We start from the raw sequence: 19,298 nt of genomic DNA on the forward strand, positions 1-19,298 counted from the left end.
GAAAGCCAGGCAGCAATCACTTTTCATGAACACTTTCTCTCACCGTCCGCTTTATCAGGTTGGATCTACATTCAGAGTTTATTTTATCAGGCCCACTTACCACACTTACCACATTGAGGCTACAATTACAGACTCTAGCCTATTATCTGTGCATCATTTCTTAGCCAAAATTGTTCTTCAAATTGATGGAGAATGTTGTATAATGTCTTATACAGCGCCTTTGTGAAAAAGGGTTCTTCTATTTTTACAGTGTCAAGCTTGAAGCAATAGAAGAACCCTTTTTGGTTCTACATAGAACCACTTTCAAAAAGGTTCTAAACACAACTGTATACAACACATTCTCCGTTAATGTGAAGAACCACTTCACCATGGAAAGAACTAGTTAAGCATGAAATGGTTTTATACAGAACTCCTTTATGTAGAATTCCTAACTCTTGAAGAACCATCTGGTTTTAGAGTACAGGCTATGTCGTATATTTGCATATTATTGACTGTAACCGAATATTCTGCATGAGCTGGTTGCAAAATCTAGTGGGAAATTTTAATAGACAGGAATAGAAACACTCTGAGGGGAAGTGGGAACAGAGGACTGGACTGAAGTGGGATTAGGAATTACCGTTGACTTTCATAGCTCAGACTGCTCTGATCCATGACAGTAGCGTCCTAAACGCTCTCCTTCACAGCAGCGTTAACTCCACCTCACAGGCTGAAGCCCCTCAGACAGCATCAGCAAACCATGAGTCCTTCAACACTCGAGGAAAAGACAGACAACAGCTTTCGGCTCTTCTTCTCTGCTTTTACGCGCAGGTAACTGATGAGCCTGTGGGGTTTTTTCCTCCTTCTCTTTCTTCTTCTCTCACAGTCACAGGTGCTCCACTTCTGGACTGAGGAGAAACTGTTTTGAAGCTTCAATCCGCAGAAAGCACCAAAAGCCTCTCCTCTACTCTCACAAAATACCTCCAAAAGCCTGTTGTGGTTTAACAGCAAAGCCATTATTTGAAGAAACCGTTCCTGCCAGAGGGACGGACCACTAGAGAAGACTAAATCTTTCCCTGAGCTGCGTGGCGAATCACCTGAAGGAAATCAAAGGAGCGGAGAGCAAGCTGAGTATGTGAAACTCCGAGGACGGACGGACGGGCGGCTAACGCTAACGCTGGAGGTGAAAGGATACAGTGGGATATTAGCCACTTTTTTTTAAATATACGCCGTGTAAGTCGTCACATTTAGGCTCTTTTTCCCCTGATAAATACACTTGTGGATTTAAATGACACAGGACGAGGTAGTCAGCAGTTTTGAGCTCTGCTAAACTCTCAGTGGCCGCTTTGGAGACGCCGAGAGGCGGACAGTGAGGTTCCACTACCAGGGCTTCTTAAAGGTAATGAGAACCAGCACTCTAGAACTGCTTTTAGCACCAGTGTGTGTTTCAGTCCTATTATAGCCAAAGAAATATGATGTGGTTTTAACTGTTTTTAAAAAGGGCTTCTAATTCAAATGAATGAATCCAAGTGTATTTTCATTTGAACTGACTCTTAATCTTCTCATAAGATCAGTTATTTAAAAGTTTTATGTATTATATATTAATATATTATATATAATATTTATTTAGAAGCTGACAGTATAACTTGGGACACTGTACACAGAAGATGAAGATAAAAAATATTTTTTTAAAAAATGTTTTTTAAAATGTGTATCGAATATATGTGTGTATGGAATGTAGTATGTAATATGAAAGTATTATACATTTCTATAGAAATCACAGTTTCTTATGGTATACCCTATCTTTTTGTAAGGGCTGATGTTTTAAAAAAAAAGCTGAAATTGCTTACAGCTACTAAAAATGACTAGGTCTACATGTGTAAGTGCTCATTTTATATATGTTGTAGACCTCTAAGTTTTCATTAATAAAGGAATTATTAAGTGAATTCAACTTAACTAACATCTTAATCTTATCCCTCATAGAAATGGCTTACATACCCCCCACCCATCTTCATTCTCAGAGTTACACCCATAAATACACACACAGGGGTGCATCTACAGTCACACACACTCACCTCACACAAACACAAGCGCTTACTCCCACACAAGTCTTCCTCATTCTGTCAGACAAGCTGTCAACCTAGGTCTGATGTCTGCACCCCAAATATATAATCATAGAAGTAAACAGTGGGTCCAGTGCCATCTGCCTTTGTTTGTTCCAAGAGCTGATCATAATCAGACCTGAAGTTCAGTGCATTGTTTTGGTTTAACTAACTTCAGAAGGCTTTGAGAGCAAACCTGCCACTAATATTCGTGCTTCTGAATGTTTTTGCTGACTTTTAGTGATCTTTATGTTGGATTACATGAAGCTTGTTGAGTAATTTGAGCATAACGATGACTACTCTGTGTGGGAGTGAATGACTTGCTGGCCTGGGGTGAGTCGAAATGCTGCCATCATTGCATCTGAATTTCTAATAGAAAAGCTTGATGAGATGCACCGGTGAGCAGTCAGGCATTGAAAGAAGCTTGGCGAGTTAGCTTTCAGTTTAGGTACCTTTCAGTTTTTTCTGGTCCAGGTGGAGTTTTAAAGATGCTGCAGTATCCAAGGTGATTATTGATTCATGCAGATCACAAGTTGACGAGTGTGGTTTGTTGTCTGATACTATGAGGCAGGTCATTTTCAGTAGATAATAATCTTTGAGAAATATGTGGAAAAATCAAACAAACTTTTTCTTTGTGTATTCATGCGGCTCCTCATTAAGATTCTCGTGAATGCATCGCGTCTCTGAGTGGATTCTATTTTGGGGCTTCATTTTTGTCTCGCTAATGCACAGCCAGCTGCATTATACCATGAGAGTCCTACAGTGTGACATGTTTTTGGCTGCTGTCCCACATGCCCCTGAATATCGTCAGACAAATGGCATAATGAAGATTGGATGTCTATGTCATTTGAAGGATAGCCACATCTTATTATACACCACGGTGAGCATTTAGCTGTGAGGCAAAGTTTCAGCAGCTCTAACACAGCCAACTTAGCAGCAGATTCATTGCTGCAGTCATGTGATCATTGTGTAATCTTGTTTCATTACATCTAGTTAGTTCACTGGTTTATATGATAATGATTCGTTCTAATATGATGAAATTATTGTTGTTTTTCTCTTCGTCTTGTGCATGTGTGCAGGGTGTTGATGGAGAGGATTTCGAATGACAGCCGGAACAGTGGTCATCACAGGAGGAATCATAGCAGCAGTCATCTTATTGACTATTGTTACGGTGCTGTGTTACTGTAGGCTGCAGGTAAACACACTCATCCACGTCTGTTGGGGTCAGAATTAATACACTCTGGTACTTGCAATTGTAAAGGTTAATGTGAGTATCCTCTGATATTACTTTTAGAGAAGATCCTAATGGTCAAATTATGAGATTTTATTGTCGTTTAGAAATATAGCTCTTTGTAAAAGTCTTAGCACCTGAGAAAATTATATTTTAAAAAGCTCATTTTAGCATTTATATGCTCAGAAAAACCACTGATATTAGAATAAAAACAAATAATATTAAATCAGTAAGTAGTGATTTTCAAACCTGTCCTCATGGCAGCCCAGTATTATTTGTAGTTTCCATCCAGTAACTCGTTTGGGTAATTAAGCTTTATTAATGTTGATAGAATTGAACAAATGCATGTGATGCCTCAGGATGTCGAAAAGCTATCTGGTACCAAAAATCTTCACATGCTCACAAAATATCAACTACTTCTTATTCTAATGTTATAATGTTTTCAAAATCATAAGACTAAGACTATTGCACAGTGCTGCATGTTATATACAGCTTATGCAAAAGTTTTGCCACACAAATGACATGTTTTTTTGATTTTCTAAGTGAAAATAAATGAACACATCCTCTACAGAGAACATGTCTTCACATTTTAATGCACAATTACTGTTCATTTACTGCACGTAACATCTTGAACATGTGGCCTAACCGAAAGTTAGGACACATTTTATATTTAGTTTTTTTTTTTTTCACTGTTTTAATCTCACCAAATAATAAGTTGTGCACTAGATTTCTCAGAATAATGACAAATTGAAGTGTGTTCTCTGAAGAGGATCTGCTAACTTATTTAAAATCTAAAAATCAAGAAGAAATGTTATTTGGCTGGGGTGTTCTTTTCCATATGATGATATAAAATCAAGATATCAGTTGTGACCTGGCATGATCTTTTTGAACGAGTACAGCCTTAATAGCTTTAATGTAGACTACAGTTCAAAAGTTTTCACTTGTCATAATAATGCATGTTATAAATGTATATGCATTAATAACATGTACAATTTAGATTTATATTTTAAACTATTTTATTCATTTATAAATTCTGAACTAGACTTCAAAAAGGTGTTTTCCTCAATATTTCAGGTACTCTGGAAACAACCAGTTGTTTAATAAAGTGATACATAATTAGATCATTACAGAATAATGTACAGAAGTGCCATTTTTGAAATGTGACATTCTGAATTTATTAACAGGTATGTAAATTTTAGAGATGATCTACAACAGAGTTTATCAGTCTGGATGCATCTCAAATCTCTCCATTTGAAAAATTACATCCCAAAATGCACTATATCTGCCAGTGTATAATGGAAAACACATTCTATCTATAAAAAAATTGGTGTTAGTATTAATCATAATATAGCACTGATATTTCTGGTTTGTGTAAATCCCACTCCTAACAACATCTATCATTTAAAATAAAACATTTTTCGAAAGTGGTCTATAATGTGTTTTGCAGTGAAACAATTTTTTTGACAATATTTGAAATTTTTCCTTAGCTTTTTCATAATCACTTAAAACATATGACGTTGCACAGGACCAGCATACATAACCAATAGAATGTAATATGTGTAATACCAGTACAAATATGACAAAATATTAATTAGACATTTTAAGTGGTTCAAATTCTGAACAGTAGTGTATGAGATTGCTGTCCATTAGCCACGGTCACATAAAGAGTAATCAGTACTAAGAATCAACCTTCACTTTGCTTCTTCGATCTCTCTCCTCCCCTACATACACAATCGAATTTTGAAACTGGCGTCATCCATCACTACAAGTACTACTGCTGTAAGAGAGAGGGATCAGAGGGGGAGGAGGAGGAGCCTGACTTTACCAAATCATCCCCCAGTCCACCACAAGAACTAAACCCAAGCCCTCCTAGTTCTCCGAGTCCTCCAAGCCCACTGAGCTTTCACCCTCCACCAGAGTACTCGTCCTCTAATCAGCTTCTCATGACCGCCGAGCCTTATGAGCCCAATGGACCGGCCATCTGCAGCCGCTACAGCCCCACGGTCCCCCGCAGACCCATTCGCTCCTACACCTTCTGCCCCTCCTGCTCCGGCTACCTGCCCTTCTACCTGAATCCTCAGGAGGGGCTGCGTAACGGTGGGGGGAGGATCAGCTACAGGACTGTACAGCAGCAAGAGTTAGACCTGCCTGTGGTGCCTGTGGACATGCCTAACTTCAACAAGCTCAACCTCATCCGCTCCGTCACTATGAGGGAGGTGGTGACTCACCACAGTGTCAGCACTGATGTGTAGCACCACTCGATGGAGAGGGGCAACTGGACGATACTTGAGGCACAAACCATTCCAGGGAACCCTATTTTAAGACTCATAGATGACTTATAATATTCTTAATAGAAAACTAAAATGTAAGATTTGTATTATGTGTAAGAGATCACAGCATTTTTAATGTGGAAATGCCACATAGATGCACATGGTATGGATATTCTGTACACATAGGTAAATGTGTATAGGGTCACCATGTAGAAGCTTATTCATCTGATAAAGGACAAAACATGGAAAACAGTAATATGGACATGTTTCACGATGTTCAAATAAGCAAGAGGGCTCACTAATGGCATGCAGAACTAAGATCTGAATAGGTTAATAGTTGTGTCATGTAGTCTGTAGTGTCTATCACGTAGTGTCTAGTTTTAGATGATAAAAACATTTGTGGTTTTTTGTACCTGTTTAACTGAAATTATAATGTGCTGCTCTTTGAAGTCATGAAGTTATATGCATAAGAGGGTTGACTTTACACACAGGAATATGGGCCTGAATGTGTGTTTTATCTGTTGTTTATCTATTTGACTGCAGATTTGATTTGTGCAGAAATATTGTGGTGGCTTTGTCATTTTGAGATTTCACCAGTTTCTTAATGTTTTATATTTTGTCACCTTATTCAAGTCATTAAATTGGTTCACCTAATTGTCCAGTCAGTAATTACTCGGCACATTTCTCTCAGTTCATTTTGATGAACAGAATTTTTTTTATGGAATCTTTTGTGGTATCCAGCAAATTATTCATGGCTGTATTCTGTGACTGGACCAGCAGGTGGCATCAGTTCTTTAACTCAGATAGTCAGCTGTACAACAGTTGAATGCTTCAGCAACAGTTGAAAATTTATAGGCATGTTGGAATAGGGCTGCCAGTTACTTCACAGTCTGTAATATTGAGGGTAGAATGATCTGAAGATGTTACTTCTATGCTTAATTTGAACAAAGCCAGAATTTCACTAACTGTCCAACATAAAAATGTGCTTGATTTAACTGCACCAAGAAAATACCACACAAACACACCGGTGATAGCATCTTATTTATCGTATTTTGAGATGTAACATAAAATGTGCAATTTTTCTACAATAAAAGAAAATTATTTCTACTTTCGATTGCCTTTTGTACACTGAGGTAACAGCAATGCAACATTATATTAGCTGGATTGTGTCACAAAGGAGCATTATATAAATTGCATACAATTTCAAATATTAAATGTTCAAGTGTCAGGACTCACTCAATGGCAGATAGTAAGACACAGGAATATCAAGCGCACAGGTGTTCATTCTTCCATTGGTATCAAAAACAGCTGGTTGTAAGGAAGAAATTAGTCAAAATGGGAGGAAAATAATACTTAAAAGAAACACCTGCGCTGACCAATAAATAAACAATAGAAAAGCAATGGTCCAGCAACATTTCAATAAGATAAAAAACAGCAGAGCATTGGAACTGGCAGTGGATCAAGAGTCAACTTGTGTTTAGACATACAGTACTAAGTCTTCCATCATTAGCCAGAAGTAACATTCAATACTGACCCCATCTCTGCCAGTTTAATGGATCATAAATATTTTCATGCATTATAATTATGCTTCACTGAGCAATAATCAAAATAATTTAATGTTTCCTTAAAGTATCCCACAATTGTAGGACTTTGTCATAAAATATGTATTGTAACTATAATACTGACATCAATGGTAGTTTAATGTAGCTAGCTTAATAAAAAAAAACAATAAAAGTTATCCAAAGAAAATAAATGGCAGATGTTCAGTCTTTGGTCCACTATTCTGTATGGATACTAAATACTAGATATTCGGCTTATAAAACATCTTTGAAATTCTGGCTTTCACAAATTACCCGGTGGCATTAGTCCTAATAGAGTGCACTGGTCTAAATCTTATAAAAGGGCAGTGGCTCTTGCCCGTGTGGTATTTCAGGGGTCGAGGACTAGGAGGCTCGTAGATTCCGGCACGAATGGCAACAGGCCTTGCTGTAATACCAGTGGCTGCACAGGTTGACCTTCAGAGCCAGAGAGCAGTTGGTGGTGGGACGGTCCTGGCAGTTCTCATCTGTGTAGAAAACCAGCCATTTACAGTGTGGGTTAGTTATGACCTCATCAAGGAACTATAATTACTATAAAACTTTTTATTTTTTTATTTAAGTATCCATAAAATTTCCACCTGGAGGTCCCTCAATTATAATTTTTTTCCTTCAGAAAAGTGTTGATATTTTTATATCAAAAAAGCTGCAGTTGTTGTGCCCAGTTTATCTTGGCACAGCCGTCTTTGTGGAAAGTTTTGAATTGTTTTCACTCCTCTTTGCTTGCCAGCAGCCCTACACAGTGTCACCACATTTCACACACAGACAACAAACAGTGTCCTAGTCTGATAATAGAGGTAGCAGAAATTTTGTTTTTGATCACAGTGTTTAAAAATATCTTAATTGATTTTGATTCCACTGGCAGAATGGCCACTAGGGGCCTGCAGAATTCCAGAAGCCTTTAGTTGTTCTCCTCTTTGAGGTCTACCTGGAGGTTCGGTGGGGCAAGGTTGCAGGGCACAGGTCTGCTTGTTAACAGGCTTGGTCAGAGGGTCACATCCACGAACAAGCTCTCTTCCCTGGTAACACTTCACATCTCTCATTCTCACGCCCACGCTACACGTCTTGGTGCACTGTCATTTGAGGAACAGTCAAAGTGGTGGTCATGAATGATAGCGCACAATACCTAAATCTCTATGTCTTTGTTAAAGGATTCAATAATGCAGGATACAACAGGAATAACTGGACTACAGCTACAAAGCAGAATAGATATAATTAGATATACTATTAACAGGAAGATGTATCAGTATGTAGTAACACCACAGAACTATTCAAGCTAATTTCCTACCTCAGACCAAGGTGTTGTGTACCACTTGAAGCAAGGTCTCTCAAAGCATGTGTCTTCGTCCGTTGGTCTCTTGCTAGCGTCACATTCCTCATCCTCGTGGATTTGAAACTTGCCACCCGTGATGCCAGCGCAGAGCACAGTCCTCCTCTTCACACCACGTCCACATGTTGTGTTGCACTGAGATGAGAAAAAAGCTCACTAGCTGCAAAGGCTTCTTCAGCTTAGATATGTTTGACTCTCTGTACACAATATTGCATCATTTGACATTTTTATATATCCATGTTATTTGTTGCAAAACACCTAAAACCACTGGCGTGCTTCATGGTGGTCCATGAAGGCCACAATGCCTGCAGAAATGCCAATTCTCCATAACATTGCATAATTATATTAATGAGCTCTCCTTGGGGTTTAGCCCCAAAACTCATTAGGAAGCATAATCCAATTGAATGTCTGTTTTTTTGCTAATTTCTCACCCTTTCCCAGTCCTGTGTCAGCCAGTGTGGAGGACACTCTTTGTCTCCGCAGGGATGAATGGCCAGAGGCTTGTTCTCAGGTGAACACTGGGATTCGGGCACCACTCGGCCCTCTGGTGTTTTGCAATACACATGCCGAACCATCTTCCCTTGCCCACATGTACCTGAGCACTGAGCATCAAAGGAAAGGAGACAAATAAGATAGAAACAAAATGAACTTTAGTAACTTAACTTTGATGTATATCAACACTGATTTAACTGGAGTTCGGTAAATTCACAGTTAATGTAGCTGACGTGAGTCATGGCATGTCCTACCGGCCCCCACTCAGACACTGTCCACTGGCGCTCGCAAGGTGGACCGGTGCAGTTCTTGGCAGATGGAGGGCGGGTCGCCTCATCACATGGCCTGATCTCATCTGAACACCTGACCTCACGGGTTACCAAGCTTCTACGACCACATTTTGCTGGACACTGCTCAAAAAACAATAAACAGCTTTTATGCTCTAATAAAATTCTAATCAAATTCTTGCTATTTTGTGGTGGACTGAATTATCATAGTATCCTTCTAGCCACTAAATAGACTAGAATAATGAAGCAGGCCAATTCAAGCAACAATTTTTTATCTTAAACATTTTAACCCCTTAAACAGCAGGAAACGGTTTGTGGGCCCACCCTTCAGCTTTACACTACATACATTTAATTTCATGTCAGAAAATTATTTATAGTAGTCACTATATAATAAGTCGTAAGATTAATAAGACTGCACACAAGGGATCATTCAAAACCATTTGACAAAGATGGGACAGAATTTGCTTTCTTTTCAAACGAATAAGCCTGCAGTTTAAGGTCAATCGAAGCCATGAAATAATGAATACGCCTTCAGTATATTTCTGTGTATGCTTTACTATGCAGTGCATTTTAATCAAAGCCATAAAACACAAGTCATGTTTATAAATCAAGCAAAAGTCTCTCTGGACCTACCTCTAACCACTCAGCTACCTCCCACTGCGGGCCACAGGTGGGGCTCTTGCAGGGCCTGCGCTCTGGGGGGCGTTCTAGCTCAGCGTCTGTACACAGGTCACTGTAGACTGAGCTGTCCAGGCCAGGCGCCAGCATTTTCCAGCAGCGCACCTGCCTGAACTGAAAACCTTCACCACACGTCCGAGAGCACTCACTCCAGCTGCTGGCCTCCCACCTAAAGAAGGCAATGAGAAAATTTGATGTATGCCATCAGACTAATGACATCAGTTTCAATACCAGTGAAACTATCTGGGGGAAAAGTGAATTTACAAACTTACTAAAGAGGGTTCCCATAGTCAGCACTTGGGACCCCACTTTAAGCCCAGGTTACCAGGTCTGCCTTTGGGACCCACTGAGTTATGATGATGTCATTAACAATGAAACTAGTTGTTAATGACATCACCATAACCCAGTGGCTCCCAAAGTCAAACCTTATTTTAGATACTATGGGTAAAAGCTGATGAATAATTGGTCAGAGAGACCAATGGGCCTCATTCTCCGAAATCTTCCTAAGCTTTTTCTTAAATTAATTATTGAAAAAGGTCCTAAGAAAAAGTCTACATCAGATTCATGACGTATTCTTAAACCGCAGAATTGTTCACACCTTTGTGCTCTTGAGTGTGTGTAGATAGCTAAGAACAAACCCTGACTAAGAAAACATTGGTGAATGACAAAATCTTCATAAAAACTGCATAAGTAGGTTTTAAGAAGAAATTTCTTTAGTTGGTGAATGAGCCCATGTTCTTTTTCCCTTTGCTCTAGAGCCTGTTTCTGTTAGTATGGCATACATACCTAGGCTGGCACTCCCTTCCAATGCAGAAGTCATGCACAGGTTCAGGCCGAGTCAAAGCATCACAGTAAGTGTCATCCACCTCCACACCATCATATCGCACACACATAGCAAACGACTTTGCCACACCTTTTGCAAACAGAACCATCACAAGAATAAAACAGTGAAAAAATAATAATTACGTAGCCACTTAAAATCATTTTAAAGGTGAGTGTGGGATAAAGGATCTGGTCAGTACCTATCGAGCAGGTCATACTACATGGCTCTTGAGAGGACAGTTTCCAGCGATACATATCTGCTGCACTCAGTTTGTTCTTCTGTAGCAATCTCTGGTGACTCCTAAGGGAGGACAAAGAGTGTAATCAGTTACTTCTCAGGTTAGACTGATTCCAACTGTCTGCATCATATATGACATGAAATATATGTAGTTGTTAAATCTGAGACATCAAGTGGTACATCATTCATAAAATCACAAACTTTTTGCTGCTTCTGGTCACACTCATTACCTGAAATGTCAGGCATGGAAAACTGCAATGCTTCACTGAAATACAAGCAAATACAACCTACGCCTTGTGATTCCTGTAAATTTATCGGATGTGACAGGCATGGCCTGTACCCGAGTGATCTACAGTGCTTTTTTCCACAAATAACAAAACACCATGAGTAATGCCTTTCAGAAAGGCCATCTTCCTCACGCTCAGTCTCTACTTCTCTCTCTTTCTTTGCCTGGAATCTCTCTCTTTTCCTTCAAGTGCGAGAAAGGGTGTGTCATGTGATGTGTTTTACGATCTCTGGCAGGGAGGCTGGTGAAGCGGTGTTTGGATACATTGCAGGGAAGCCAACATGAATTATAAATATGATGGAATGCAATCCCACCAGCCCTCTGCTTGGCCGTCTCTCCTCACCACTCTTTGAATGTCTCAGAGAGCGCTAAAAAAAAAGCTGTCCAAGGAGAGTCTGGAGCACATTCCATTCCCCACGAGCAGGGCTGTCCCAGCTGAGACCATCCTGCTCTTCTACATGTCTGTTACAGAGGGCTAGGAGATGACTTGTGCTTTTGCTTAAATAAATACCTCTGTAGCAGCCCTTTTGTTTGAAAGTACAAGTCCTTATGATGAACATAGCTAAACTATGAACTGGTATTTCGCATGACTTTTATTAACAAGACTCATTACACTTCTTTATTAACAAGCTTATTCCACTTATAAATGTGGCCCCTTCGCCCATGAGACATTGTGCCAAGATCTGTGGCACACTGCTGTGAAAAAAATGACTTCAGACTAGCCTTTACCTGGTGCGATTTGTGCGGTTGCTGCTCCTTAAGCTGGGGATCAGAGTCCTGTTCTGGAACAGGTCTCCCGTGTCATTGCGTCGGCGGCCCAGCGTAAACTCAAGAAAGGAACCGGTAAGGTTCCCTTGCTCTGTGCTACTGTAGTCTAACTCCACTGGCTCTACTTCAGGGAAGAGGCCTTCGCCCTCACCAAGAAGCTGATTGGTTGAGATGTTAACATGCATACGCTGCCTGAGAAACATTCTCCATATGAGGTTCTCAGAGTCCACCATCTCCTCTGCTGGTCTGCTGGCAGGCACAATGCCAGGGGCAACCACTCCACTTGGCCAGCTGCTGTTGCCACCTTTTAAAAATAAAAAGTCACAAAGATGGACAAGTATGATTAATATAGACATTAAAGATTTGCTAATGATTTCAGAAGGATTCAGAAAAGTTTAGTGAAAGGTGTATCATCAAAAGCAATCATGAATACATCATCCTCTCAAATACCTCTTTAGATTTTCACAATATTTCAGACAGTCTCAAAAGACATTCCACAGCATATTCTCAAAGCTGGCATTCGCAAGGACCACCTTAGCCTCATTGACTGCCCTCTTTCCCATGTGGTTGCGGTAGCTGGCATGACATGGTGGAGAGAAACTGAGAGATCGGAGCGGTAGCCTACCACAGTCAGGGGGCAATAACAGGCTCCTGACCCTCCTGAAGTTGTCTCACAACACAGCCACTCTCTTTCAGAACTCCAGCTCTCCATATAATGATCACATACAGGCCTGGAGAAGCCAGTGCAAGGCCATTACCACACATGCCGGTGATTTGCCAATTTTAACAGAGGGAAAATGTCAAGGCTTCCTGAAATTTTCATCCTCCCTGACTAGTCTTTGTGTTGGTGCTCATGCATTATAAAGGACTCTAAAGGCCGAGCAGAGTGAGTCCTCTTTAAAAAGCTTGCTATTTTATCTCCTGCACAGTGATTACTCATTGAACCATGTACAGCCTGTTCCTCTCTGCTCTCCTAACGTGTGAGAGTAGCATGAAAGTGTCAGTATAGTGCACTAATCATCAGTTTGAGGAGTATGAGTGAATTTAAAAAGTTGACTAATATCAGTAATATGGTAATATTTTAACAATGCTTCAACACTGCTGCTGACTGTTACTATCTTATCTAACCCTAAAGGAAAATCCCATCTTCAACTTGCTGCAGTCATCTTGTGTAATATTCAGACAGATCAGATTTAAAATAGATTTAAAAAAGCCTAATTATTGAATTTCTTGAATAACTTTTCCAAAAACTTCACTACAAATTTGCCACTTATTTAAATAAAACAGATTACACTAATATGTAAAACCTACCCGGATACTGAGGTGGTGTTGGAGCATCCTGCTCACAGTCTATGGCAGCTGTCTCCTCATACACTTCATTGGTCTCCTGGCCAGGCTGCTGTCTCTCCGCTTTACTTGGCTCTATGCCCTGCGTCCGCACCTGCTTCCTCTCCATCCCAGGGACAGCTTTGTCATATGCGCTCTCGTTGTGGGGCAACACGGTGTCGATCTCCATGGAACTGTGGTGGCTGGAGCCCCTGTCTGAGCCGGTGTAAATGGGTGGTTGAGATACTGGAGCAAGGGGGTCTCGCATCACTGTGTATTCGTAAGTGATATAAGGGTTGCGGCCATTCTGGTTCCAGACCTTGGAAGACAGAAGAACCAGTCAATAGTACACAAATAAGTTAGAACATGGATGGACATGAACATGTTTATTAAATGTACAAGACTTAAACCGTAAGTGTCCCACTGCTGTTTTTTAGAACTGAACATCAATAGATCCACAGTCCATTTAGAAGGGACTATGCATAAACACAAGGCTGCAAAACTTTGTACCAGTAGATGCCACATTCCTAGGTGAATAGTGCATCTTTGCTCATGGTGTCATTCCATACACCACAAAATTGACACTTTCTGCCATTTTTCCAAGGGCAACATATCGCAGTGCTACTGCTTATTCCATATGAGCCATGGCACCTTTGGCACTATGTCAAAGGCAGGGTCAGCCAGCCAGTGAGATTACCCAGGGGCCCTTGGTGGCGGGAGGAAGGACCGCAGCTACAGTACCAGAACATTGATGGGCTGGTCGATGGGCCCTTTCGCCACGATGTACTCAATCCCCGTCTCATAGACATCGGTGGGCCTCCGGTACTTGAAGATAGTGCCTGCCACATGGAAGTTCTGAGGGCTGTCTGCTTTGTATGCACCATTGAAGAAGAAATTCCCTGCCTGGTCAGTCACAGCTGTAGTATAACAAGAGAGGAAATTTCAAAGAAGTTTAATCAAGCTATTGTTAGGGGGGCAGTGAGTCCACTGATACATTACCTAGTGATAAGTCAGGGTAATTGCAAACACTTGATAAAGGATGTTGTTTTCCATGGCTAGATAAATTTGGAAAAAGAACATATCTTGCATGCTTAAAGCAAAAGAATATGTTTAATCACCACTGTTGGCCTGTGCCAAATTAGATATGCCATATTAGTAGATATGTTGTTCATTAGTGCAGCACCTATTTTAATGACTTTTTACATGCTTATTTTAAAATTATTAATTATTAGGGTCTACACACCCAGTATATCTGCAGACTTCTTTCTCTCAATGATCTGGATGTCCCATGAGCCCTCTGGGATCTGAGTAATGAAGGAATATCCTTCAAGAAAGAAAAACACTTAATAAATTCATCAACTCTTCAATCATGGTGACAATTGGTGAGAATGTACCACTGGAAGTGATTTGACTGTCTATACCAAGGCTGGAGGCCCCACGGCGGAAGTTTCCTGTTACCCTACTACAGCTGCTCCCATCTCCTTTACACACACCACACTTGTCCAGTGTATTGGGAGAGAAGAGGACACCATCACATCCAATAGGCTGCAGAGAGGGGCACATTAATGGGTCGTATGTTTTAGGAAGCTAATTAGCATTTAGTCAGAAGCGATATTAAATTGAAAACATCATCATTTACATAAACATGAACAATGCTTACTGCAGCATGATCTGTTCAGTGTTCATCTGCCCATATGAGAGTGAAATCACATAAGTTTGCTGCCAAACATTTACCTCACACCTGCCATCAACACAGACTCCCCTGTAACTGCTATATTTGCAGGACGTTCCATCACGGGCAGGGACCATCAGCTGTCTCTGACCATCCGATGTAGTGCAGTGAAGGTCACAGGGATTGCTGGAGATATGAACGTAGTCATCTACGGAATTAAAATTGTGGCATCAGTGTTTCATGTTAAACATGCCTTACAGCTTTCTATTCTAATGATAGCTACCTGGGTAAAGGGGTTTCCAGTGGTAATATTTTCCATTGTACACCTGAGAGTTGAACGACCAGCACTGCTCCTCTCTGAAACTCCTTCCAGTTGAGGGACACTCCTGTAAGTTATTATCTACATTCAGTTGAGACACTGATGCTATCAGAGGCCTGCTTGTCTCTTTGTTTGTCCTTGTTTTTAGCCATTATCAACAAAAGCAACACATTTCATTTACTCATTGGCATTTCAAGTCTCTAACACGTGAAAGTAGGTGTAATCTACATATCACTCTTGTGCTGTCAAATGTGTGTCTGGCTTGTATTTCTAAGTGAAATGAGCAAATACACTGTGTGTTTGTGAGAGGAAAGGCAATACTGACAGTATGAACTAACCTTTGTATTGCAGAGGTGGTACCTTTTTGCATTGCCTGTGCATGTCATGTTGTCCTTACCAGTAGTTGCTTTCTTTCTTTAAATGAAGGAGACTTGTGTGATTAAATTATTCACAGTGACAGTTTTCTGTGCATTCAGAAATCCTTAACACAGATACATTCAAACGCCTTCATTTCTAATTCACGTTTAACATCTCTCTGTAGACCTCAAAATGCTAAATGAAATCATGCATGTATATATTATCCAGTAATGCCAACAATAGAGGACAGAAACATATGCATAACCCTTTACTTAAATTGGCACATCCTTGTTTGAATACATTAGTTAAGCTTATGTTTGCAAGGAACCCACAGACCTTTGCTTGAGACAGTGTCTCTCCTGAGACATGACCCCCCCTCCGCAAGTGCGTGTGCAAGCTGTCCACTTAGCCCATTCCCCCCACCAATATGTAGTCACCTCCAGTCCGTCTTCCAGACTGTTAGAGGCAACACCCTCATCCTGCAACAAACGGCGTCTATTTAGGAAGCATGTCAAAACTAGAAACCAGTTTCCTTGCAGAATACCGCCTAGAGTTTGCACACAGTAGGGCAGGTGTTGCAATATTAACTTACTCAGAAACTTGATTTTGGAAGGTATGTGGCCATTACTTACCTGTCCTCTAGTTGAGATGTTGCTCAGAGAAAAAGCCAAGGTTATGAGACCCAAGAGGACCATACAGCGCTCCCCATACTGGGCCCTTGAACAGCTCCTCATCCTGAGGGGAGATGCGGTAAAAGAAATGAAACTCTATTGCCTTTAGAAACACTAGTTTAATTAGTTCTGTTTAAAGGCATAAAGCCAGCAAGTTCTCACCTAAAATTCAAAATGCTCGAAATGGTACCTAAGGTGTCCCCAAATAAGCGGCACTGGCTATGTTGTATTTTTAGCATTGACGTGGGACAGCTGTGGGCTGATTAATTACAGGCACCACAGGCCAATAGATTTTGCAGCTGGCACGCTGAAACCTGTAGAACTAGCATGAGAAACAGAGAAGACTTTGCATTTGGATTTGCATAACTGCACCATTTAAATCTTGCACAAATGGGCCATTGTTATTCTCCCTTCACCTGAATGACCACTACTGACCAGAATGATATCAGGCCTACTGGCAAAACGTGACTGAAGGAAAGTCTTCAAGTCTCACATTGCCTTCTTCCATGTATCTGGGGTCTCCTCATCAGACCTGCCCCTCCAGTTAGGTTGGCTCCTTAAAATAAGCAAACAGATTGTAGAGCTCTGTTTGCAGTCTGGCTTTTTCTGGCACTAAATATTGGTGACAGGTGTCTTAAACTACCCACACGAGCACCTGGAGTTCATTATCCGGCCCAGACACAGCTGGAACACTGCCAGCTCACCAAACACCCGTCTCCCACAAACCCAGCGCAGCAAGCCCTCTGCCATTGAGACAGACCTTCCTCCTCTGAGCTTCCCAGGACATGGAGGAGAGTAAACACAGGCTATCCTCCTCCCCCCTTCCCCCCTGGGGCCTCTGCTCAGGGGAAAGGGGAGGGGAACAGGAGGTGTTTTTCTTTCCCTGGCAGCAGACAGAGAGCAGGGCCGTTCCCCCAGGGGTGCGGGGGGACCGGGGGAGCTAGCCCTGGTTTGGAGATTGGGAGCCTTAGACTCATCCTTCTCTGGAAGAGCTGCTTCTCACCAGACTTGGGGCTTCCTCAGTTCTCAGCAAACAACTCACGTTCGCAGTCCAAAATGGAAAATTGAAGGGGTGGTCATTCATCACTTGCTGGCCAGAAGGCAGACGATATAGTAACGAAGGCAGGAAGAGAGTTTAGTAGAGGTCATTCACATCTCTCAGAGCTTGGCAGCAGATTAGCAACAATTGCCTTGCATGATGTTTGTCCACAAAATATTTTATTAGGTTTGACTGCACACATCAGTTCTGCTGTATATCTAACACGTGTTGTTTTCCAACACTTGTCCTGGAGTATACATGTCTTATATATTTTTGCTTATTAACAAACTTTTTTCCAGGTTAGAGCAGGGAAAATAATAATATGTCCTGCAAGACCACTTATCAAGATGAGATTTACTTATAACAGTTCACTGTTTTGAAAGACATAATAAAGACCACCATTCAAAATATCTGACACACCTTCACCTATGAGGAAGAACTTGTTCTGCATCATGATCTTTCATGCATTTCAACAGGTTGAGCAGCTTTGCCCTTATCATTTATTTGCCTTTTAAAACCCCTTCCAAAGATCTGCTACCTGCAAATTTCTTATTTGATTGTATTGGATCTTGTCCACCCCAGATTGCTCCCTGATGTCTTGTGGTCACCCTCTGCCATTCCTCATCCTGACTGATTTATTTACCAAGACTGACTGATTTACCAAGCAAGAAGCAGCTTGGTAGCCTAACATCAGATTGATCGCTCTCTTAACTTAAAAATCTTGTCACTTACTAAATCACCCATACAGTTCCATGGGGGTTGCAGAATGCATCTTTCAAGATTCTGTATATTTTATTCAAACCCTTCAAGTAGCTTGGTAGCGTAAGTAGCTATATTATCACATTTGTTCAAAGCACTTATTTAAGCTAAAACATTACTAGCTATAATGTTACCACTATAATTTTAGTTCAGAAAAAAGAAATTTAAACTTCATAATACTAAATTTTTATATTTTTGAGTCTCAATTACAAAAAATACTACAGGTTTTTCTTATTCAAATTAACTACAATTTCTTTACATCATGGGCTTGGATATTGTACTGATGATGATGCTAATTGTTTTTTTTTTTGGTGTCCAACATTTGTGGAAACATTTAATTCATGCAATTTCACATTTTTGGTTGCAATATGACATTTCCTTGCCACCACATCGAATGTTCTGACCAAATAAATCCCACCTCCAGTCCAGTGCTTTATACCAGCATAGCTCTGCTGCAGAAAAGTCAAACCTGTTTGGGTTTGTTTTGCTGTGGAACAAGTGTCTAGTCTGTCTGTCTTTTTTTCTAGCTGTCTCTTTTCAAAAAAGTTGCTCTATTAACATACAAGGACCCCCCCCAAACACGCACACACACACACACACACACACACACACAGTCAGTAAATATTTACCCACATCTTACCTGCAGTCCTCAGGGCTGTAGTGGAGCTGAGTGGAGGCTGGGCAGTGTGGGTGGTGGTGGCAGTGGTGGTCAGTAATGGTGTGCTCTGAGGATGTGTCTTGCAAGGAGGGTAAGGTGTACATCTGCATCCCTCCTCTCAGCCCCCCCATCTCCTCATCCCTCCCTCCCTCACACCCACCCACCCCCTTGCTTTGCTTCTGGCCCAGCAGGAAGAGAGTGGCAGCGCTGGGGGAACGCCCACGTGAAAGCACTCAGCTGGTGCCAAGCTTGAGGGCTGCTGTTGCTGCTGCTGCTGCCGCTGCTGCTGCTGAACTGTAGAGCAGAGTCTCGGCCCCAGGAGCCCTAGCCAGACTGCTGTCGACTGGGCTCGGCTCACAGACAGACAGGGAGGAAGTCGTCGTTTCCCACAGAGCAGCCACCCACCCCCCTCCTCCTTCCCT

At 41.2% G+C, this 19,298-nt stretch overlaps 2 protein-coding genes across 7 annotated transcripts; one reads left to right on the forward strand and one right to left on the reverse strand.

The window, feature by feature from the left end:
* The first annotated feature begins 575 nt into the window (after positions 1-575).
* On the forward strand, positions 576-6,111 carry LOC108412648 (protein FAM163B). 3 transcript variants are annotated; one of them, XM_037531956.1, is made up of 4 exons: positions 576-807; positions 907-1,375; positions 3,158-3,273; positions 5,079-6,111. In XM_037531956.1, exons 3-4 carry the CDS (start codon positions 3,181-3,183, stop codon positions 5,559-5,561), a joined length of 576 nt encoding a protein of 191 aa, XP_037387853.1. In that variant the 5' UTR covers positions 576-807; positions 907-1,375; positions 3,158-3,180; the 3' UTR covers positions 5,562-6,111. The 3 variants fall into 3 exon arrangements, with proteins under 3 accessions (XP_037387853.1, XP_017540251.1, XP_017540248.1); XM_017684759.2 differs by lacking the exon at positions 576-807 and having other exon boundaries at positions 815-1,159; positions 1,274-1,375; XM_017684762.2 differs by lacking the exon at positions 907-1,375.
* Positions 6,112-6,785: 674 nt separating this feature from the next.
* Positions 6,786-18,989, reverse strand: adamtsl2 (ADAMTS-like 2). 4 transcript variants are annotated; one of them, XM_017684757.2, is made up of 19 exons: positions 18,859-18,989; positions 16,382-16,484; positions 16,086-16,228; positions 15,731-15,806; positions 15,357-15,459; positions 15,136-15,281; positions 14,823-14,946; positions 14,645-14,725; positions 14,143-14,318; positions 13,387-13,720; positions 12,037-12,379; positions 10,984-11,084; positions 10,748-10,874; positions 9,917-10,130; positions 9,251-9,406; positions 8,936-9,106; positions 8,463-8,639; positions 8,103-8,247; positions 6,786-7,644 (listed from the first exon to the last, which is right to left on the reverse strand). In XM_017684757.2, the coding sequence occupies exons 1-19, from the start codon at positions 18,984-18,986 to the stop codon at positions 7,523-7,525; spliced, it is 2,970 nt and encodes a 989-aa protein (XP_017540246.2). In that variant the 5' UTR covers positions 18,987-18,989; the 3' UTR covers positions 6,786-7,522. The 4 variants fall into 4 exon arrangements, with proteins under 4 accessions (XP_017540246.2, XP_037387851.1, XP_037387850.1 ...); XM_037531954.1 differs by having other exon boundaries at positions 18,852-18,923; XM_037531953.1 differs by lacking the exon at positions 18,859-18,989 and adding an exon at positions 16,583-17,118.
* Positions 18,990-19,298: the final 309 nt, after the last annotated feature.

The sequence above is a fragment of the Pygocentrus nattereri genome, chromosome 20 (assembly GCF_015220715.1).
Source record: "Pygocentrus nattereri isolate fPygNat1 chromosome 20, fPygNat1.pri, whole genome shotgun sequence".
NCBI classification, from domain to species: Eukaryota; Metazoa; Chordata; class Actinopteri; order Characiformes; family Serrasalmidae; genus Pygocentrus; species Pygocentrus nattereri.

Coding starts and splice junctions, on each gene's coding strand:
- adamtsl2 (XM_017684757.2), bottom strand. CDS start 18,986: ATGCAGATGTACACCTTACCCTCCTTGCAAGACACATCCTCAGAGCAC. Junction 12,380..13,386: donor AACACCACCTCAGTATCCGG/GTAGGTTTTACA, acceptor TATTTTTAAAAG/GTGGCAACAGCAGCTGGCCA. Junction 8,248..8,462: donor ACACAACACCTTGGTCTGAG/GTAGGAAATTAG, acceptor CTCAAATGACAG/TGCACCAAGACGTGTAGCGT.
- LOC108412648 (XM_037531956.1), top strand. CDS start 3,181: ATGACAGCCGGAACAGTGGTCATCACAGGAGGAATCATAGCAGCAGTC. Junction 3,274..5,078: donor TGTGTTACTGTAGGCTGCAG/GTAAACACACTC, acceptor CATCACTACAAG/TACTACTGCTGTAAGAGAGA.